The sequence below is a fragment of the Dendrobates tinctorius genome, unplaced genomic scaffold, assembly GCF_039654945.1.
Source record: "Dendrobates tinctorius isolate UK_male_01 unplaced genomic scaffold, ASM3965494v1 ptg000009l, whole genome shotgun sequence".
In the NCBI taxonomy this organism is placed as follows: Eukaryota; Metazoa; Chordata; class Amphibia; order Anura; family Dendrobatidae; genus Dendrobates; species Dendrobates tinctorius.
Window position 1 is genome coordinate 18,854,301 of NW_027361677.1, and position 19,793 is coordinate 18,874,093.

The 19,793-nt window shown below is 45.7% G+C and overlaps 2 protein-coding genes across 4 annotated transcripts in view; one reads left to right on the forward strand and one right to left on the reverse strand.

Annotated features, from left to right (window-relative positions):
- CDH15 (cadherin 15) overlaps nt 1–10,897 on the forward strand; it is a 58,763-nt gene extending 47,866 nt beyond the window's left edge. For all 3 annotated transcript variants that reach the window (XM_073583491.1, XM_073583513.1, XM_073583502.1), the window contains 12 exons: nt 569–724; nt 816–960; nt 1,109–1,269; nt 1,355–1,483; nt 1,850–2,035; nt 3,358–3,611; nt 3,914–4,056; nt 4,391–4,627; nt 4,965–5,204; nt 9,581–9,717; nt 10,356–10,520; nt 10,603–10,897. In XM_073583491.1, the coding sequence (XP_073439592.1) occupies nt 569–724; nt 816–960; nt 1,109–1,269; nt 1,355–1,483; nt 1,850–2,035; nt 3,358–3,611; nt 3,914–4,056; nt 4,391–4,627; nt 4,965–5,204; nt 9,581–9,717; nt 10,356–10,520; nt 10,603–10,803 (2,154 nt within the window). In that variant the 3' untranslated portion in view covers nt 10,804–10,897. The remainder of the gene's footprint in view (nt 1–568; nt 725–815; nt 961–1,108; nt 1,270–1,354; nt 1,484–1,849; nt 2,036–3,357; nt 3,612–3,913; nt 4,057–4,390; nt 4,628–4,964; nt 5,205–9,580; nt 9,718–10,355; nt 10,521–10,602) is intronic.
- Nucleotides 10,898–11,373: 476 nt separating this feature from the next.
- SLC22A31 (solute carrier family 22 member 31) lies at nt 11,374–19,354 on the reverse strand. Its single transcript, XM_073583572.1, has 9 exons — nt 18,997–19,354; nt 15,741–15,844; nt 15,477–15,631; nt 14,376–14,544; nt 13,921–14,066; nt 13,648–13,756; nt 13,123–13,331; nt 12,917–13,028; nt 11,374–11,756 (listed from the first exon to the last, which is right to left on the reverse strand). Exons 1-9 carry the CDS (start codon nt 19,273–19,275, stop codon nt 11,375–11,377), a joined length of 1,665 nt encoding a protein of 554 aa, XP_073439673.1. The 5' UTR covers nt 19,276–19,354; the 3' UTR covers nt 11,374.
- Nucleotides 19,355–19,793: the final 439 nt, after the last annotated feature.

Below are 19,793 nucleotides of genomic sequence, written 5' to 3' on the forward strand. Positions count from 1 at the left end.
CTTACAGTAGGTGTTATTTATGCCCCAAAATCCTAAGTCCAGCGTAACTGATCCAATTACTAATAAGAACGCAGTTTTTTCTTACATAGTTTACTGAGTACAAGGTGAATGCTGCCCTCTGTTGTACACAAGTTGAATTACATAGTAAAAATTTGCCATTAAATTCAGCTTACAGTGCAAATAATTGCGATCTGCAGACGTTCCTGTTTAGCACTGTATTTTTTTATGAACAGAAGTACCAAATTATTAAGTTGTCTCCAGTTGTTGGATCATTTACTGTGATCACTTTTCTAGTAAGCCCAAGAATGGGGCTCCGTCTGAATGGAGCGGAGGTCAAGCATCGTCACCTGCACGCCATTCGTTCTCTATAGGACTGCCGAAAAAAAAGTCTAGTGCAGTGCTTGGTTACTTCCTGCAGACCCATAGATGGTGTGTGCATGCTCGACCTTCGCTCTTTTAAGGCGATCCCCATTCTGCGGGTCACATCCCCAGCGATCGGTAAAGTAGCCCCTATCCTGTAAGATCCTCTATGTGTCGGTTAGTGATTATTTGTGTTTCCTTCTTGCAGATTAAGTCAGATAAGCAATACCAAAGCAGCGTTATATACAGCATCAAAGGGCCAGGGGTAGACGAGGAGCCCAAAGGAATCTTCACCATCAATAAAACAACCGGAATTGTGTATCTGAACGCGGTGCTGGATCGTGAGAAGATTGATCGCTTCAAGGTATATTGTACAGCAATATCTTTATATCCGTACATATTGCGTAGATGTCATCATTTCTGAGACTTCATCGCCTCTTTCTCCTTCCGCTTAGCTTCGGGCGTTCGCACTGGACAGCGATGGAGCTCCCCTCGAAGACCCCACTGATTTAGAGATCGTCGTTCTCGATCAAAACGACAACCGTCCGGTGTTCTCACAGGCGCTGTTCAAAGGATATGTGCTGGAGAACGCAATTCCGGGTAATGTGGATTCACCTATATTTGTAGGTTCAGGAGGTCCATGGTCCCCCCTACCCATACCTAGGAGCTTCTTTTATCTTCCTGGACCCTTATAATAACCGATTAGAGTGTATAGACTGTGACCATCTTGTTTATTTCCCCCCTTTAGGAACTCTGGTAATGAGGGTGATCGCCAGCGATGCAGATGATGCCAACACAGACAACGCTCAGCTGAAATATGCCATCGTCCACCAGGACAGTCCAGAGATGTTCAGTATTCACCAGGACACAGGAGAAATCAGGACCGTCCAAGTGGGGCTGGACAGAGAGGTAAAGCCACCTCCATGTTACTCGTATGAAGATTGGCGAGATTGTAATGGAACATTATATTGGATCCCTGTCTCTGTCCCTACAGTTGGTGGCATCATACAACCTCACTGTACAGGTGGCCGATATGATGGGAGACGGGTTATCCAGCACGGCCAGTGCAGTCATATCCATAGGTGACCTCAATGATAACGCACCTCTGTTCACCCAGGAAGAGGTAAAGCCGCAAATCACAGGTGTCCTAGTCCTTTTGCCCTATGAGATTGGATTTTTTTTTGCCTATAAAGAATCTACTGAGGGGTCCCGTAGAATAATCGAACCCACTGACGGGTCCCGTAATATAACCGAACTCACTGAGGGGTCCCTTAGTATAATCTGTGTGCCTCCAAGGATTAGAGATTCTGAAATCCAACCTTCCTTATTCTACCCCAACATCTGGCATTAGGGAACAGTCAGGGAGACCCCCATACACATTGGATGATTGGCAGGATTCGCTGACCTATTTTGTATATGGCCACTCTGTCTCCCATTTTATAATAATGTGTATTTCTGATTTTTTTCCACTTATCTTTCATTGTTGTAGTTTGTTATGGATGTCCTAGAGGAGAGAAGCGGGTTAGATGTTGGCAGAGTGAGTGTGACAGACAGAGATCTCCGCGGCTCCCCAAACTGGATGGTCAAATATTCAATCATCAGCGGAGACCCTCAAGGTGCCTTCTCTATTTGCACAGACACGCAGACCAATGAGGGAATTTTGTCCCTTGTCAAGGTAAAAACAAAACAGGTAGATGAAATTTTAGTAAGAAAAAAAAATAAATATAAATAATAATATATATATATATATATATATATATATATATATATATATATATATATATATATATTTATTTACTTGCAGTACCATATTGTAGCCTCCAGGTGGTACTGTGTGCACTACATTTACCCAGAAGTGTCAGGACCGGTTTATGGTATCGGGATCAGTACGCTCTACACAACTTTAGGGACGGGCGCAATTTGGGATATTTTAAAATCTAAATAATTTGGCATGTACACTCCCTGACAGAAGTTATGTCGCTTATCCATGTTATGTAAATAAAAGCTTATAACCTGACGTTACATTCATCCATTGGTTGTATAAATTACTCTTTTGAAAGCTGAAACCCTCCGAAATGTGGTTTAGGTTAAGAAAATAAATTGGCATCAATGCAGAAATATTGATCAAGTTTTGTCGCCTGGTCATATAATGCACCCAATCCTAGTTTACATCCTCACCTGTGTTCAGTAAATGAACGGTTAATTAGTGGGTGTGTATAAAAAGAATCCCAGCACCCCAGACCTTCACTTGAGCAGCAACCCCAGCTCTGACAACATGCCAAAAATCCACCCTGCGACCATAATGTTTGATGATCAAATACCAGCACTTTACTACAAAATATAGAAACCCAGGTCTTGATTCACATTTTCTGATGAGCGCTGAACTTGCAAATGTGGATATTCTGAGTTTATGAAACCAGTTCATGTACTGTACTGTCTGGCATGTCACTTTTATTTTTATTTTTTTTTAAACTTAAAATCATTTTTGCAACTGGTTTTCTTTAAAAATGTTGCACCATTCACCTTCTATAGCCCTTTTATTACACATTCAATTACTGGCTGCAGAATGAGTTAACTGAGAAACCGTCAGCGAGCTAGTTCTGACAGTCCATTTGGGGGAGATTCCTTTTTTTTTTTTTTTTTGCTTCTTGGAGCTGATTCATGACCACAGGCCACATTAATGTTGGATGTGCAGAAAAACAAGGAGCCTGTAAAAGTAAAATGATGCAAAATATTTAGTGAAACTAAATTAAAAAAAGAAAAATGGTTTGCTAATGATTTTAATCTATGTTTTGCATAAAGTCTCCATGTATAATTGTGCATTATGGGGGCTGTTATAAGCGATGTTTCTGCCAGCAAAGTGCTAAATGCAGCTTTGGGTGTGAGTAGAGCGAGTCTGCTTTTTTTTTTTTTTTTAATCTGATTTGGAGTTTCCAAAAATTATGAGATGTAAAAAAAAAAAAAAAAAAAATTGAATAATTCTTCTGTCTCCCCCAGCCTCTGGATCACGAAGCAAACGCCATGCATAACCTGACTGTGTTTGCCGAGAACGAAGCCCCACTTCTCCCCTCTGTTCCCCGCACGTCCCGCTCTCGAGCCCGGATAAAGGTCATTGTAAAAAACCTAAATGAACCCCCCGTCTTTACGGAGAACCCCATGATGGTGAGGGTGAAGGAAAGGATTGACCCAGGCAACGTTATTGGCATCTTCACTGCAAAGGATCCAGATGTCAGTCTGTCCCAGGACATTCGGTGAGATGACGTGTAATGTGACTTTGCCATATTCCCTCCTACAGCAGAGAGCTTGGAATCCCAGTATACTTGCTGGAGAGAGACCGTCTTATAGAGCGGAGTAGTGTCCATATAAAGAGTCCTTCAGGTGACTTCTGTCAAGTTAGGTAATGAGTGAATATAATTATTTGTATGAAGAAATGACATCAACTTTTCCAGGATCCTGAATGGCAAACCTGCCTAATGATACAGTATTACACATTACTTTGGGAATATATGACGTGCTGATCTGCTTCTTGATAACTTCATTTTTTTTTTTTCAGATATTCGTTGGTTTCTGACCCTGCAAACTGGCTGCTTGTAGACGTTCAGTCTGGACAAATAGGGACCAGATACAGCATGGACCGGAAGTCGCCGTTTCTGGAGAGAGGGTGGTACACGGCTCTGATCACCGCTTCGGATAATGGTGAGAGTGGATATACTCCTTACAGTGTGGTGTATGGATGTAATATACTGGTGCTGGACTCCTAAAAAGAGGCCTATTGGGTCCTGCTGGGATCTGCAGTTCATCACCAGCGAGGGTGTTGAAGTGTATTTTATAGAGTTGATGGATGTGAAACCTAAGAATCGCCTTCTACCTCCTGGCGTCCGTGGCTCATCTTCTGATTAACATCGTCGCGGAGCGACATTGTGCAAGTCCGGATCATCAAAAAGGAGAGCCACAGATGCCAGGAGTGAAGAGGCGATTACTAATATTTTATAGCTTATTTTATGTTCATGTCACCATTCTTGCATTTCAGCTGTGCCCCCACTGAGCTCCACAGGAACACTGTCTGTGGAGGTGATCGAGCTTAATGACCATGCTCCGGCGCTGTGGCAGCATTCTGCGGAGCTGTGCAGCAGTCCACACCATGGTCAGGGGATACTGCTGAGCGCCACGGATGAGGACATGCCACCCCAGTCGCACCCGTTCCACTTCCAGCTGGATCAATCCTCCATAGCCCTCACCCGTAATTGGAGCATCAGCGACGTTAACGGTAAGTGGGGGAAAAATCGTCTCCTCTTTTTCTTTTCATTTATCTAAGATGTATTTCCAGCTGTTTAGGATTTATAAAGGGCAATCACGATGGATATAAATCTGTGACTGTGATATGAAACATCACGGGCAAATCTAGGCCACAACCCTGACTTTAATGTTTAGGCAGAGGCCGCCATTACTTCATGTTGGTGGAAATGTGAGATTATCTTGGAGTGAATGTTTGTATAGCGATTTCTCCGAGTTGGCAGTCAGTTTGTTACTTCAAAGGTCAGAACAAAGAGTCCTGCAAAATACTTAAGATTTGCTCAGTAAAGCATGTCTCCCCCTCTCCTTAGGTACCCACGCCATGCTGGAACTGCTCAGCGAGGTGGAAGAAGGAGCGTACACCCTGCCCTTGCTGGTGTCAGACTCCGGTGACCCACCCTTGGCACAGCTGCACATGCTGAACGTGTCTGTCTGCCGCTGTGATGCTGTGGGCATCTGTCGTGGCAGCGCAGCCGCTCTCTTCAGCTCCGGAGCCGGCATCAGCCTAAGTGCCCTCATCATTATACTGAGCAGCGTGGCCCTGTTATTGGGTAAGTCTGAAGAAACATGCTCCGCACATGTATGTGAGCCTTCCCGTTAAGCCAGCACTAAATATTACTTTCTGCCCCCGCTCAAATGATGCCCGGTCTGGATGTTGGTCATATTCATTCCTTTACTCTAGAAGTGTAAGGACTGGTGAAGCTCAGTGTCAGGCAGCTGCATTTTCACCAGAAAGCCAATTATATTCCCTCAAATTAATTTTTAGAAATCATATTGGTAAGACAGAAACACAGACAAATAGCACGGCAGCGTATTTAATCATGTAAAGTGGCACATTCAGGCTGCTGAGCGCTGTTAGACATAAACAGGTCTCCTTCATATACAAAATCTTTTTGTCAGTCTAAATTAATCTGACCAAAATAAATCACGTTGGGTCAATACCCATCTATGTTATAATCTACAGTACCATGAAGACAAGGTATCCTCCATCATATACTGCACAGTACAGTAACAGCAAAAAAGAGAGTGAGAAATAATTCCAAAATCCACATTCAGTGAATCTGATCCTTTAATTCTTCATGATAAGAGCCACTGCCACAGATATCTGGCAGAGCGCTCCAGTGTATGGGAGTCGGACGGACCATCGGATGGCAAGCAGGCAGCCATCTCAAGGATATAGTCCTCAATCCTCCACCCTAATTTTATACATCTTTGTTCTGACCGCAGATAAGCTGCCTTTCTGAATGGAATCAAAAGGGGCTGACAAGTGATGCGTAAATGTACTCCGATTAAGTGTCATCTGAGCATGCTCAGGTGCTAACCGAGTATCTTCGGCGTGCTCGAATAATATCTTCGAGTCCCCGCACCTGCATGTCTCGCGGATGTTCAATAGCCGAGAGACATGCAGCCGCAGGGACTGGAACATATTATTCAAGCACGTCGAAGACATTCAGCAGCCGAGCATGATCAGATAACACCTTATACAAGCATGTTCGCTCATCACTAGTGATGACTCATTTACTGCCATCGTGGGGGTGATTGTCGAAATGTTTCTAAGTAAAACGACTCTAAAGTGCAATTTGTTTTTTTTTACCCAATGGGAAAAAACAAAACAAATATATTAAAACACTATGTAGTAGAAAACCTTTCCTATTCACCTGCTCACAATTATTGCATCGTTCATACAGCCACAGAGGTTTGATTTTCCTTTACCAAAAATGGAAACCTCAGATACGACACTATAAACAGAAAGTTAAAACTCATTAAATACAACGTATGATAAAAACAAAATGTGCAAATGCTCTACAGTAAGTAAATAGTAAATGTAAATAGCAGTGCATGGTTTTGATCAAGAAAACATAAAAGCCATCCCACCGCGACAAGGTGACCCAGTTGGGATGGTCCTCTCTTGAATGAAAAGCTTCTGTATGTGCCAGCATACCTCAATAGATGGGGCAGAGTAGGAGCCAGACCTTACTGTTCAGACACCAGCCTGGGGAAAGCTACATAAACTAAATGCACGTCATCTATCGAGGCCGGCGGCACAGGGAGTGGGTTTTACATTAGAGAAGACCATCCCCATGTGTACACCTTGTCATGGTGGGCTGGCTTTTACATTTTTTTTTTTGTTAATCAACAGTGTTACCTAAGCACCATATGATATTTACATGTACTATTTACTTCCTGCAGGGCATTGGCTGATTTTGTTTTTATTCTAGGTTATGTTTGTTAATTGCCACAGTGTGAATGTGCTCCTGCACACTGCACGTATATCAACATGTGCTCCAGCTCATTTCTTTGGTTTTACCCTCTACATACAGGTACAAAAAAAACCCAAGCATTTAGGCCTCATTCAGATGATCCTATTGATTAGAAATACTCATCTGACTGAGGTCCTACTGTCAGTATTTTCTATCAGTATCGGAGTGGAACATATCTAGAGAGAAATCTGTAATGGAACGGGAAGATTTGTTCGTCTTCCATGTTTTGGCTTACAAATAGGGGTGGAAAATACTGACCAAAATACTACAATGTGAATGTGGCCTAAGGCTTAAGTTACACAGCTCTGGAGATCTCCAATCCCTCCACATGTAAAATCCTCATTTACCTCCATTACATTGATGAGTGATTCTGAGCCCACCAGTGGAAATCTGTGACAAATATACCCCATAACAGTAGTAGAGAACACGGCACTCATGAAAAAAAAAAAAAAGGTGATTTGGTGCTCAAGTGAGGTATCCAACCCGTTGAATATGTAAAAATATACTTAGCACTCAGGAGTGAAGAAGCGTTTTTCTTTTATTGTGCATCCAGACAAAATTGACTCCTATCATATGAACGTTTTTGGTCCGGCAAGGGACCTTCATCAGAAAATTCCTTTAAATTCTTTAGCGGGAACTAGAATTTACAAAAAAGTAAACAAAAGACAAAACATAAAATAATTTGTCGCAAGTTGCAACAGAAATACATTCCTAGCGCAGTTACAAAAAAACACTTCTAACAGACCGTCAAGAACGAGTAATAAAGAATGGCGACTGCAGAGAATTCAGTCCTTCAGTGCTCGAATAGCGTACGAGAATTTCAGGGAAGATTTCATCCGGACTGTGTGGAAGGTAAAACATGATTAAGGAAAAACACGAGACCATAGAGAAATGGAAATAATGAAGATGAGATGGATCTTGACCCAAGGACATTGTGAACACGAAAAGGAGATCAGTGTGCGCCAAAGTGATCGTGGGATCAGTAGTCACTGTAGTATATATGAAAATAGAGACGGATACATGAGAGCGATATCAGAGGAAGATATCCTAAGGCAAGACTCAAGTCTACAGTGCTGGAAAAAATATATTATGCAGAAAATAAGTACACCGGAAAGCAAAGTATTTTTGTAATGTTCAAGAGCCCATAAATAGTGTTGCTAAATAGGCATGAGCTTAAAAAGATGCCTCATTAATATGAGGTTTCTGGACGAAGCGTCTATTTCAGGGCATAAAAAAAGAGAGGGGGTAAAGGATTATAATCGGTGATTCAAATGCATATGTGTTGTAGGTGGCCAGTAGAACTGCCCATAAAAAACTGTCGGTACAGATGCCATTTACCTGGATGTGGTGGGGCACACGGGACAAAAATAGAGATGCAGCGCTTTAATATGCAAAACCTTGCTGACGGGACTGGCGCCAGTAAACAATTACCAGTTCCAGCCCCAGTGAAATAGACGCTTCCTCCAGAAACCTCATATTAATGAGGCATCTTTTTAAGCTCATGCCTATTTAGCAACACTATTTATGGGCTCTTGAACATTACAAAAATACTTTGCTTTCCAGCACTGTAGACTTGAGTCTTGCCTTAGGAGATCTTCCTCTGATATCGCTCTCATGTATCCGTCTCTATTTTCATATATACTACAGTGACTATTGAGCCCACGATCACTTTGGGCGCACACTGATCTCCTTTTCGTGTTCACAATGTCCTTGGGTCAAGATCCATATCATCTTCATTAATTCCATTTCTCTATGGTTTCATGTTTCACCTTCCACACAGTCCGGATGAAATCTTCCCTGAAATTCTCGTACGCTATTCGAGCACTGAAGGATTGAATTCTCTGCAGTCGCCATTCTTTTTTACTCGTTGTTCTTGACGGTCTGTTAGAAGTGTTTTTTTGTAACTGCGCTAGGAATGCATTTCTGTTGCAACTTGCGACAAATTATTTTATGTTTTGTCTTTTGTTTACTTGGTTGTAAATTCTAGTTCTCGCTAAAGAATTTAAAGGAATTTTCTGATGAAGGTCCCTTGCCGGACCGAGAACGTTCATATGATAGGAGTCTATTTTGTCTGGATGCACAATAAAAGAAAAATGCTGCTTCACTCCTGAGTGCTAAGTATATTTTTACATACCCCATAACATCTGATTTTTCCATTCAGGTTTTTTCTAGTGCAGGAAAACACACGGCCCAGACCTAACTGGCTATAGGGAATATGGACGATTTTCCATTGGACTAGTTTTCCAAAATGTCTCCAATTGACCGAAAAAAGAAAACATTCCCACTAGAGGATGGCTTTTGAGTTTTCCACTCCAGGAAAAATAAATACTTGAGTTTCAATTATTGGACAACCCCTTTACCCACAAAACTATATATCCATCTGCTTTGCAGCGGGCGGAGTGGTACATGGGATGTAGAATACATTCAGGGACGTTGGTCTCCACCGGATCAAACATGGCAGACAATAGCAGGATCTGCAGGTCACAGTGATATAATATGGTTATGGCAGACAACTCCACAGCTGCTCCATCTGTCAGACATAGATAAGGAAGTGCAGTAAGCTAAACAGCAAAAAACCCAAATACTACCTGTACATGAGATCCAGGACCAGATCAGACCTGTTTCTAAAGTATACATTTAATTAATGCACCTGTTATTTGTTGCAGTCCTCGCTTTACTGCTTCTCCTGTTTCGCTGCACGGCTAGTAGCACGGCACAGAAGGGGTTACTGTGCGAATCGGAGGACGACATACGGGACAATATCTTCAATTATAATGAGCAGGGAGGTGGAGAAGAAGACCAGGTACCGGAGTGCATTAATAACATGTTAAATGGAGTTTGACCGCATAAACGCAAGAATCATACCTTCAGTTTCTGAAGAGATTATGACCCTAAGGCCACAAATTCATCAAATCTGGCGTAAAACACTTGTAAAATCTGCAAAAATTTGGGTATTCTTATGCCAGGTACGGGCAGATCTGGGGAAGAGTCTCCCTTCAAATTCTTTAGAATCAGAGCACCCTATTTATTTTGTCAAATTGAACCCGACAGGTGATACATGCTGCCCTATCCAGTCTGTACCACGTCAGGCACTTGGGTGAGTAGTCTGAGGATCCTGGGCAGCGTCATCTCCTCCCACTTCCCTTTAGTGACTGTCTCCCTATGTGTGTGCATAAGGTGAGACCTGTCATTGTAGGGGGGCAGGGAAAAGCTACTGGGGTCAGGCCTCTAGGACTAGTCACCCGATGTTACACGCTGCCCCAACCATGTAACTGCAAGCAGGTTTCTTTTATAATTGCTGTCTCCGTTCTGCAGAAACAGAAGGTGCGATTTTTCTATCCTCCACAGGCCTTTGTGCTTGGATTATACATTATTTGGGGAAGACTTTTGGTTTGCAGTTTTACTGCAGAAAACACCAGTAACAATACTGTTATCACACAGGAAGCCTATGACATGAACCGTCTCAGGAACCCCGCCATGGCAGTGCCACCGTCACCCCGCTTCAAGCCTCCGATCAGGAGAGATGCTCCGTACAGTCAGACACTTCCCCGCTATCCCCGGAGACCCTTGGACCGACCTTCTGACATTGCAGACTTTATACAAGATGTGAGTTGTTGGGTTTTATCGTTTCCATCCTTCTGGTGCCTTGTGATTGCGCTGTAACCACTGTTCTTCATCTCTTCTGTAGGGATTGCAGACGGCAGATTCGGACCTCAGTGTTCCCCCATATGACACCGCGCTCATTTACGATTATGAAGGAGAGGGGTCAGTGGCCGGGACCCTGAGCTCCATCTTATCGAGCGAAGAGGACAGTGACCAAGATTATGACCACTTGCAGGAGTGGGGTCCACGCTTCCGCAGGCTGGCAGACATGTATGGCAAGCAGTGACTATGATGACAGATCTCCATGAAGAGACTATAAATCCTCTGTCTTATGCTGGGGACATTACACCAGTCTGGGGATCAGAAAGTACAAGCTTCAGTCAACATTTTTCACAGCAATCCCAGTGTATATATTGATGGTTCGGAAATGTGCCATTTTTGAGACACTGTAGGTCTCCATGGTCCACGTGTAAATGTAAGACAGAACGGTTTACTTATTTATGGAGCGACAGGCTAGTGGGACCAGGAGGGGTAGGGTGGTGTGGAGAGAAGACGTGGCCAATCACAAAGTTTCGAGGCTTCTCTCTGCAGCAGAAAGTTTGGATCAGGGGTCCAATAAACGAGAGACCCCCCTTGTATTAATGCTGAGGACTAATACATAATGGATGGTGACTGGTAGAAAGAGTGGGGGTGCTGCTTGGAAGGATGTCATTACACCTTGATGGAAACGGGTTGGTGGTTTTACATTTTGGGAAACTTCCTGATAATTCCACATTTTATACGTGTAATAAAAAAGTCACTTTGTGGCAATCGTCAGTTGTGCCCCATCGTCTGTGAGAAGGAACGATTCCTGGTGTTTAATCATTGGTCAGAGCTTTATTTTCTTGCCCATTTATAGACTTCGTTCTAATCATTTTCTTTGTGGCACTTGCTAGCCGGGCATAGTTATCCGGATTGTAGTCGGCGCGGGCCTTGCCATGGGAAAGCAGCGGCACCGCATCCTGAGTGGCTTGTAAGAGGAGCGGAGGACGGCGCAGGCCATCTCCATGTCTCAGCGTGTCCGGGAGACCTTTCCTTTTTGTTTCTGGCAGTAGGAGAAGACTCAGGACCGATAAGATGCAGAAGGAGGAGAAGACAACATGGTGCAGGAAGTATCCAGATCGCTGCTGGAGGATGATGATTGGAAGAGAAGCACGGCCCAACATACTGAGCCCCAGAATAACGCCCAGGCCAGAACCCCTAGATGGAAGATGGAAAACACGTTTAATATTATAGTCTGTAAGCCGGCAATAGAGGACAAGGTATGAAATCCACAAACCTTAAAGGCTCCTGGCCATAGGGGTTAGTATAGAGAAGGTATAGCATGTAAGGCTCTGTTCACATCACATTAAAGGGAATCTGTCACCGGAAGTTGGAGGCCTACGTCAATGGCCTGGGTCCGGTCCGATGGGCGGTGTTTCTTCTTTCTTCTCAACCCCATCCGTGGCCCCTGTCCGCGATCTTCTCCGGTATTCTTCTCCATCGTTCGCGCGTACGCAAAGCAATCTTGCTTTGCCCAACTGCGGGCAAAGCCGAAAATCATTACCGCGCATTCGCCGGTATACTATGTTCCGGAAGTATTTTGCTGTGTTCCGGGACATAGTGACCGGCGCCATGCGCAGTAAGGATTTTCGGCTTTGCATACGGTTGGGCAAAGCATAGTGCACGAAGCAATATTGCTTTGCGCACTCACGAACGATGGAGAAGAATACCGGAGAAGATCACGGACGGAGGCCACGGATGGGGTGAAGAAGAAAGAAGAAACACCGCCTATCGGACCGGACCCAGGCCATTTACATAGGCCTCCAACTTCCGGTGAGAGATTCCCTTTAATGGCCTCTGACATATAAGCCAGGAAAACCTCCTGACAGATGCGTTCAACAGAGGTGTCAGACTAATACCATGCAACGGCAATAGTCACCCATAGGGTCCCATATTAAAGACTCTTGTAATACCAAGGTGTGCAGTCGTGGTATCTACTACACGATTTCATTCCTTTTTATTTATTTATTTTGCAGTGCGCTGACATCTGCCAGCGTGGAGGAGGCCAACAGGTTAATGGAGCCTTTAGCTATATACCAAGTGTGCGCGCGCTAGGATCTGTCCCAGCATACGTACTACACAACATAGCGTAAGGCACCTGCAAACACAATGGGGAAATAGATGCGTGTACCAGAGACTGTCTTTTGTGATTTGCATCATATTTACTATATGCTTTAGACACTTTCTGCGCCTTTTCTGCTTAGAGGTCATGATTTTTCTGAATGGTGTTTGACTTAGTGGAAAAAGCAAAATAGTCCAACTTGTGCCAAAATTTGGGAGCAAATTTCTGGCCCAAAGTAAGCAATTGTTGTACTTACCTGATTACTGTTGGCAACACCTCACTGGCGTAGAAGACACTCAGCATCACTACCGCATGAGCAGAGAGGGACCCCAGCACGGATATGGCTATGGATATTGCAGTAAAGAGGTCTAGATGGGAGACAAAGTGAGAGGGGGCTGTTATTACTGAAAGTATAGGGAGCAGGATAGACTGTAGGACCAGCGGTGTGTATGAGGGTCTTACACTGTGTCAGGGCCAGGAGCAGCAGAGAGCAGAACCCAGTCAGGATGGTGCACAGGAGGAGGACCGCACGACGGCCCCAGTGGTTCACAGTGATGCAGAGGAAAATACAGGCAAGGAGTTCACTACCGGCTTGGAGAAAATAAGGAAAAGAGCCACCGAGAGCCATGAGTTTCTGAGCAAAGCATGGTGTGATGCCACAGCCGATAAACCTGTGTGAGGGGAAGATCATGTGGGACTGCATGAATATTGGCATGAAAGCCTCGACCTGTACTTGTTCAATAAGCGTCCAGGCAGAGATAAAGGTTCGTCTATTTGGGCCGGTTGCATCCAACTTTCATGGTCCAAGTACGGACGGAGTTGTCCAGACCCCAATCTCATACGCCTGTGAGGATGTTGATTTGGGATCAGAAAACTGGTCCATGTTATGTGGTCCGTACTCAGATTATGAATGTCAGATGTGAGAAAACAGATTTATGCATAAGTGGTTGAAAACTGAGGCTCACTAGGACTGGGGAAGAGACTTACGTAGTAAACCCAAGGATCAACGCGTTCCGCCAAATAAGACGGGTCCCGAACAGACTGCAGAAGCTGTAATACCGAGGACGAGGAAAACCCTCCCAAAGCGAGTCTATTTCTGTAAGTGAGAGAAGGTCAAGGATGCACTTAGCGGAGAAGCATTAATAATTGGTATTCATTCCAGTACTTTGTAGCCGGTCTAGAGGCGAATTCTCATCTCAGATATTTATTCATTACATTTCTGGATCTTATTAAATGCTAAATTGTGCTTGAGCCGCTCACCTGAGAACAGAGTCTCCCGGCCGGCAAAATCCTCTCCTGTGTCAATCCCATTCGCCCTGGAGAAGACGCAGAGTTCGGCTTTGCATCGATTTAACTGTTGTGTTGCCAGAAGCCAGCGGGGCGATTCAGGGAAAAGTAACCGGCAGCTAAATACAAGGGGAGATGTGAGCAACGTGGGAAATGATGAAATGATCGCAATCCCGAAGCCCTGAAAAATTGGATTTGGACAGAACCCCCAATTTGAACCATTCACTACTAATAGGCAAGTGGAGTCAGTGTTTTCAGCCCTCCAGTCCAGTGTTTGGGAGGACAGACGGAAAACAAAGAAATGGTCTCATTTTCGTTGATGGTTCCTCGGGGGCGGTTCCAATACCATTTTCAAGTCTTCTAACGGGAGTCCTGACTGAGCAGACCCGAATGTGACGTGACCCCAGCCCACTACAGGAATCACTTACCACCAATATCCTGATAGTAACAGTAATGCTCCCGTTATTGCCCCTTGTAAGATCTTCCAGTCGGAGCACAGCACGGCCATCCCTGGCAGCAGCAGTTTACCTCCCAACCAGAAAAATCCTCCAATCATTGTAATCATGAGCCGGAGACCGGGCGGACAAAGCTCTATCCCTGAGGAGTCCGGAAAAAGTCTTTAATTTTAGGGAGTATAATCGTCACAGCAGGTAGAAGAGAGAATGCTCACCTGAGAGTCTGCCACATCCAGGAAAGCAGAATAATGAGAAAGCAGAAAGAAGGTTAAGCATCTTCCTACAGGTGACTAATAGGGGGATTATTGATTCTTACAAACCCCGTGGTTATAAAGCGACAACTAACCCTACAAGAGAACACAATGACCGATTTTGTGCGATGCGCCTGCCTTCAGATTTGGCTGCTGTTACCCGGCTCGACGAGTTCTTCTCTTATGTACACAGTATTTATCGGCAAACATCCGTGCGGAGACACGAGCCGCAGGCTCAGCGACTCCGGCAACTGCTATTAACAGGCTCCCAATGGCGGATTTTATAGGGTGTCGGTAAAATTCTCGGACTGGTTAAAATATAGCTTCACTCCGGAAAACCTGAACAGTTACACATTAAATCTGAATTCCGCAGAAAACAGGATCTTATGTGTCACCGTCCTGGATATGTGTCATAGAAGAAGCTGCCCATCTGCAGAGTCGGTGTTGAGTGTGACGTCCACACCTAATTCTGCATAAAGAATGGACACGCTGCAGAGAAAATCCGCCTAGAAGGTTAATTATAGAGGACGTGTAGATGAGATTTTTTTTTTTTTTTTTAGACCTCATTAGCTGGAAATATATTACAATTTTTTTTCTCTGCACAGAAAAGCTGCAGCGTGCGTATGTATCCGATGTTGTCCACTGCTGTGATTTGTTGCAGTGTAACGTGTACACGCCGTCCCCCGCACCCTCCTTCCACTTCACACTTCGGTCACAAAGTTCCAGCAAACACTTAAACCTCCCAAAGCAAATAACAGGAGACAAGGCGAGGAGGAGCAGAGACGCTGAGCCGGTGCCCGAGCGGCCCACATACTGCACTCACTTGCTATATAGAAAGACAGGAAGATTCCAGCCAGAGCCGAACCAAACACTATTCTCATGGCCAGGAAGCTGAGGTACCCAGGACAGAAGCACAAGGCCACCCCGAGCGGCAGCGCCACCACCAGGGCACTGATAAAAGCGTTCCGTCGTCCAAACCTGAAACACACAGACAGATGCAGTGAAGGATGAAAGTAAAAAAAACATTTATGCACTTTTATGCTTCGCTAAATAAAGTCCGGGTAGCGGAGGTCGTGTCATCTCTTACCTGTCACATACACATCCGAATATGATGTAGCCCCACAACCAGCCAATCAGGTAACAGATCTGCTCCAGCGGCACCTTCCATCCGTTCTCACAGACGAGGTCCCACTGATAAGAGAAGGACAAGATGCTGTGAACTGTCAGGTCCTACCATAAAGGGACACTTCACACCCCGAGGGTAATGCCCACCTCATACATGAGGGTATAGCAATATATCACTGTGGTTGGTCAGTCTGAGACCCCTGACTGCTTACAACAAATTATTTTGGGTCGTTATCGCCCGCCAGTGGTCACATGCCCAATATTAAACCCTAATCTGAGAAGTTAAAGTATCAGAACGGTCTTATTCACTAGCTTCCCGTCAACCATCATGGCTCCCGGCCGTGTCCTTCCGTTGATTTTCTGACAAGAATGACGCCCCGCTGGGATCTGACGTCCATCTCTGCCGTTCCGGGCAATTAGCCGCATTCCTGTTGCATATCTAGTGCAGAAATGTCTTTTTAAAGTAATTTCCAAGAATTGTGTGTATCTGAGCCGTTCATGTGCGATACAGAGGGGCGCACAGCACTATGAAATCCTCCATGAAGAGCTCCAGAATCTTAAAGGGGTTGTGGTCCCATAAGGACAAAGTTTTCCATATATCCTAATGCGATTGCCCAGAGGACTGATCACAACCCGGGAGACGCAGCAAGTTCATAGGGGGAAGAGGTGCAATTAGAAATGGCCATGGGTGGCTGGCACCCATGGGTGCCCGGCCAGCATTGCAAGCCTAATTCTGTATTTGCAGACGGCCCCGATGTTCCCGCAGGCAGCAGAACATGTCACGGTGCCACAAAACACGTGGCGGGTATGGCCACACCTCATCGCCCCGGGGATCTGTGCGATCAAGAAAGCAGAGACGTTAAAACAAGAAGATGAACACGACGGGAAGAAAACGGGAGGAAAGAAAGAGACTTCTAACAGCGTGGAGCCCCCTTATTACACCTTATATACAACGTGGAGCACAGAGCCCCCCATTATTACACTTATATAAAGCGTAGAGCTCAGAGCCCCCCATTATTACACTTTATACACAGCGTGGAGCACAGATCCCCAAATTATTACACCTCATACAGCGTGGAGCACAGAGCCCCAAATTATTACACCTTATACACAGCGTGGAGCACAGAGCCCCCTATTATTACACTTATATAAAGCATAGAGCTCAGAGCCCCCCATTATTACACCTTATATACAGCGTGGAGCACAGAGCCCCCCATTATTACACTTATATAAAGCATAGAGCTCAGAGCCCCCCATTATTACACCTTATACACAGCGTGGAGCACAGAGCCCCCCATTATTACACCTCATATACAGCGTGGAGCACAGAGCCCCCCAATATGACACCTCATATACAGCATAGAGCACAGAGCCCCCTATTATGACACCTCATATACAGCCTGGAGCACAGAGCCCCGCCCCCATTATGACACCATACAGCCCCCCATTATTACACCTCATATACAGCCTGGAGCACAGAGCCCCCCAATATGACCCCTCATATACAGCATAGAGCACTGAGCCCACCATTATGACACCTCATATACAGCCTGGAGCACAGAGCCCCCCATTATAACACCTCATATACAGCGTAGAGCACAGAGCCCACCATTATTACACCTTATATACAGTGTGGAGCACAGAGCCCCCCCCCCCCACTATTACACCTTATACACAGCGTGGAGCACAGAGCCCACCATTATTACACCTTATATACAGTGTGGAGAACAGAGCCCCCCCCATTATTACACCTATACAGCGTGGAGCACAGAGGCCCCATTATTACACCTTCTATACAGCACAGAACCCCCCATTATTACACTTTATATACAGCATGGAGCACAGAGCCCCCCCCCCCATTATTGTACCTATACAGCGTGGAGCACAGAGCCCCCCCCATTATTGCACCTATACAGCGTGGAGCACAGAGCCCCCCCCCCATTATTACACCTATACAGCGTGGAGCACACAGCCCCCTAATATTATTATATACAGCATGGAGCACATAGCCCCCATTATTACACCTTCTATACAGCACAGAACCCCCCATTATTACACTTTATATACAGCGTGGAGCACAGAGCCCCCCCAATATTGCACCTTATATACAGCCCCCCATTATTACACCTTATATACAGCCCTCCATTTTTATGCCTTCTATACAGTGTGGAGAACAGAGCCCCCCATTATTACACCTATACAGAGACTAGGACACCATTATCTCTGTATTAGAGCTCAATTCCCCTTTTCTGATTTGTCACTATTTCTTTTTCTTACAGTTAGAAACATTCTGGAAACCATCAGCAAGCAGTTTAGATACTGCATCATAAGTAAGAACAAGATCTTAGACTACAGTCCTTGTTCTTAGCCATGATACATTTACCCAGGCTGCTTGCTGATGGTTTCCAGATTGTCTTTAATTCATGCATTTTGCCTTGTGCTTTAGATAGCAGACAGCAATCCCCCACCTCCTCATTTCCCATACACAGGTACACTACGCTCCTCCATGTTTTCATTGGGGGGAGGGGAGTAAGTTCAGTTAGCGGCTACTTATCCCCCCCCCTCCCAGACCACAAGGATCGGACATATAAAATTCACATGCCTGATCCTTCTCTCCCAACATCTGCCATTGAGGAGAGTCAGGACCCCCCCACACACACACATTAGGTGGACCCCTGCCTTTTTAGGGTCCATAAGTGTAATAATGGGGGGTACAGGACCCCTGTCTGGGCCAGAGAGGGGGGCGGCACTAACAACATGGTTGACATGGGGATATTAGAGCATCCACAGTTTGGGTGGAAAACGTGTTATTCACAGGTGGACCCCATAATAGCCGCCAAGGAACCGAGCAAAGATCCATTAACAGCAACTTGCTGATGGTTTCCAGACACTGAATCCTGCAATTGACTGATTATAAAATAAAGACTAAAAAAAAAAGAAAAAACGTAAATGACGTCTATGGAAGTTGTCGGATTCCGCTCCGTGACGTCCATGACGGTTTCTCCCTACGGGGTACGGATGGCGTCTGCGGGCGGACCCTGCAGGGTTTGGGGGCGCTGGGCTTTAGTCACTGATCAATGGGAGAATTACATTCCAGGATGGAAGCAAAAATGCAACGAAGTATAGCTTTTTTTTAAAGAGACAGTACATGAAAATTAAGAGAAACCCTGCGCCTCATTAGTGCTGGAAGGGTTAACGGTGCCACGTGTGGCCCTCACCTGGGTGACGATGGTCTCCTGCAGCCAGCTCGGGCTCTGGGGCCCCCAGCCTGCGGGGCAGCTGCTGCCATTGCGGAGTGTGGCCCCCGGGCTGCTGCTGTTGTCGCCTCCGCAGGGGCCCCCGCTCTGGCACTGGGATTCCGGGGCGCCGGTGAACAGGACGTCTGAGGAGAAGCCCAGAGACACGAACACATTGGGCAGCCAGGAGGCGGCGGCCACCAGCCGGGTGTAGCGCCCGAAGCCGCCGGCCAAGGGCCACACTTTCCCGTCAAAATCCATGCGAGTCCTGGAAGAAGCCGAGAACGGAGGAGAGAGGCGAGAACGGAGGAGAGAGGCGAGAGCGGCGGCGGCGGCGGCCACAGCTCCAGGTGTCTGCGGACGACTGACAGGAGCCGGGGCGGCGCCACGTCCTCTAGTGACAAACCAGAAACCAATCACAGCGCAGCTCTCATCCAAAAACCTGCGCGTTACACATGAAAGCTGCAATCTGATTGGCTGCTCCCATGTAAGGCTCCAATAAAATGTCACCATGCCTCCAGTTTTCACACTGTCATGGATGCTCAGGGCCCCGGCTCCAGGGGTCCTCACGTCCCAGGGGCCACTACTCGCTGTCCAATGTCCCGCTCCATACAGCTGTATCCGGGGCTTATTGACCGCGGCAAGAGCTGGAGATTTCGGAGTCGTGCAACATTTTTATCTCTTTTTAGTCCATATTTTTGGGGGCAAAAGTAACCATAAGGCTGTGTGTCGCGCTCCGACGTCATCGCGGTCATTCTCGCAAAGGATTGCTGGGACCG

What these genes read in the sequence shown, in the direction of transcription:
- SLC22A31 (XM_073583572.1), bottom strand. Translation starts at nt 19,275, where the DNA reads ATGGATTTTGACGGGAAAGTGTGGCCCTTGGCCGGCGGCTTCGGGCGC. An exon ending in CCGGGAGACTCTGTTCTCAG is followed by an intron (nt 13,757 to 13,920) that starts GTGAGCGGCTCA and finishes TCTCACTTACAG; the next exon opens with AAATAGACTCGCTTTGGGAG. An exon ending in TTGATCCTTGGGTTTACTAC is followed by an intron (nt 13,332 to 13,647) that starts GTAAGTCTCTTC and finishes CCCCTCACACAG; the next exon opens with GTTTATCGGCTGTGGCATCA.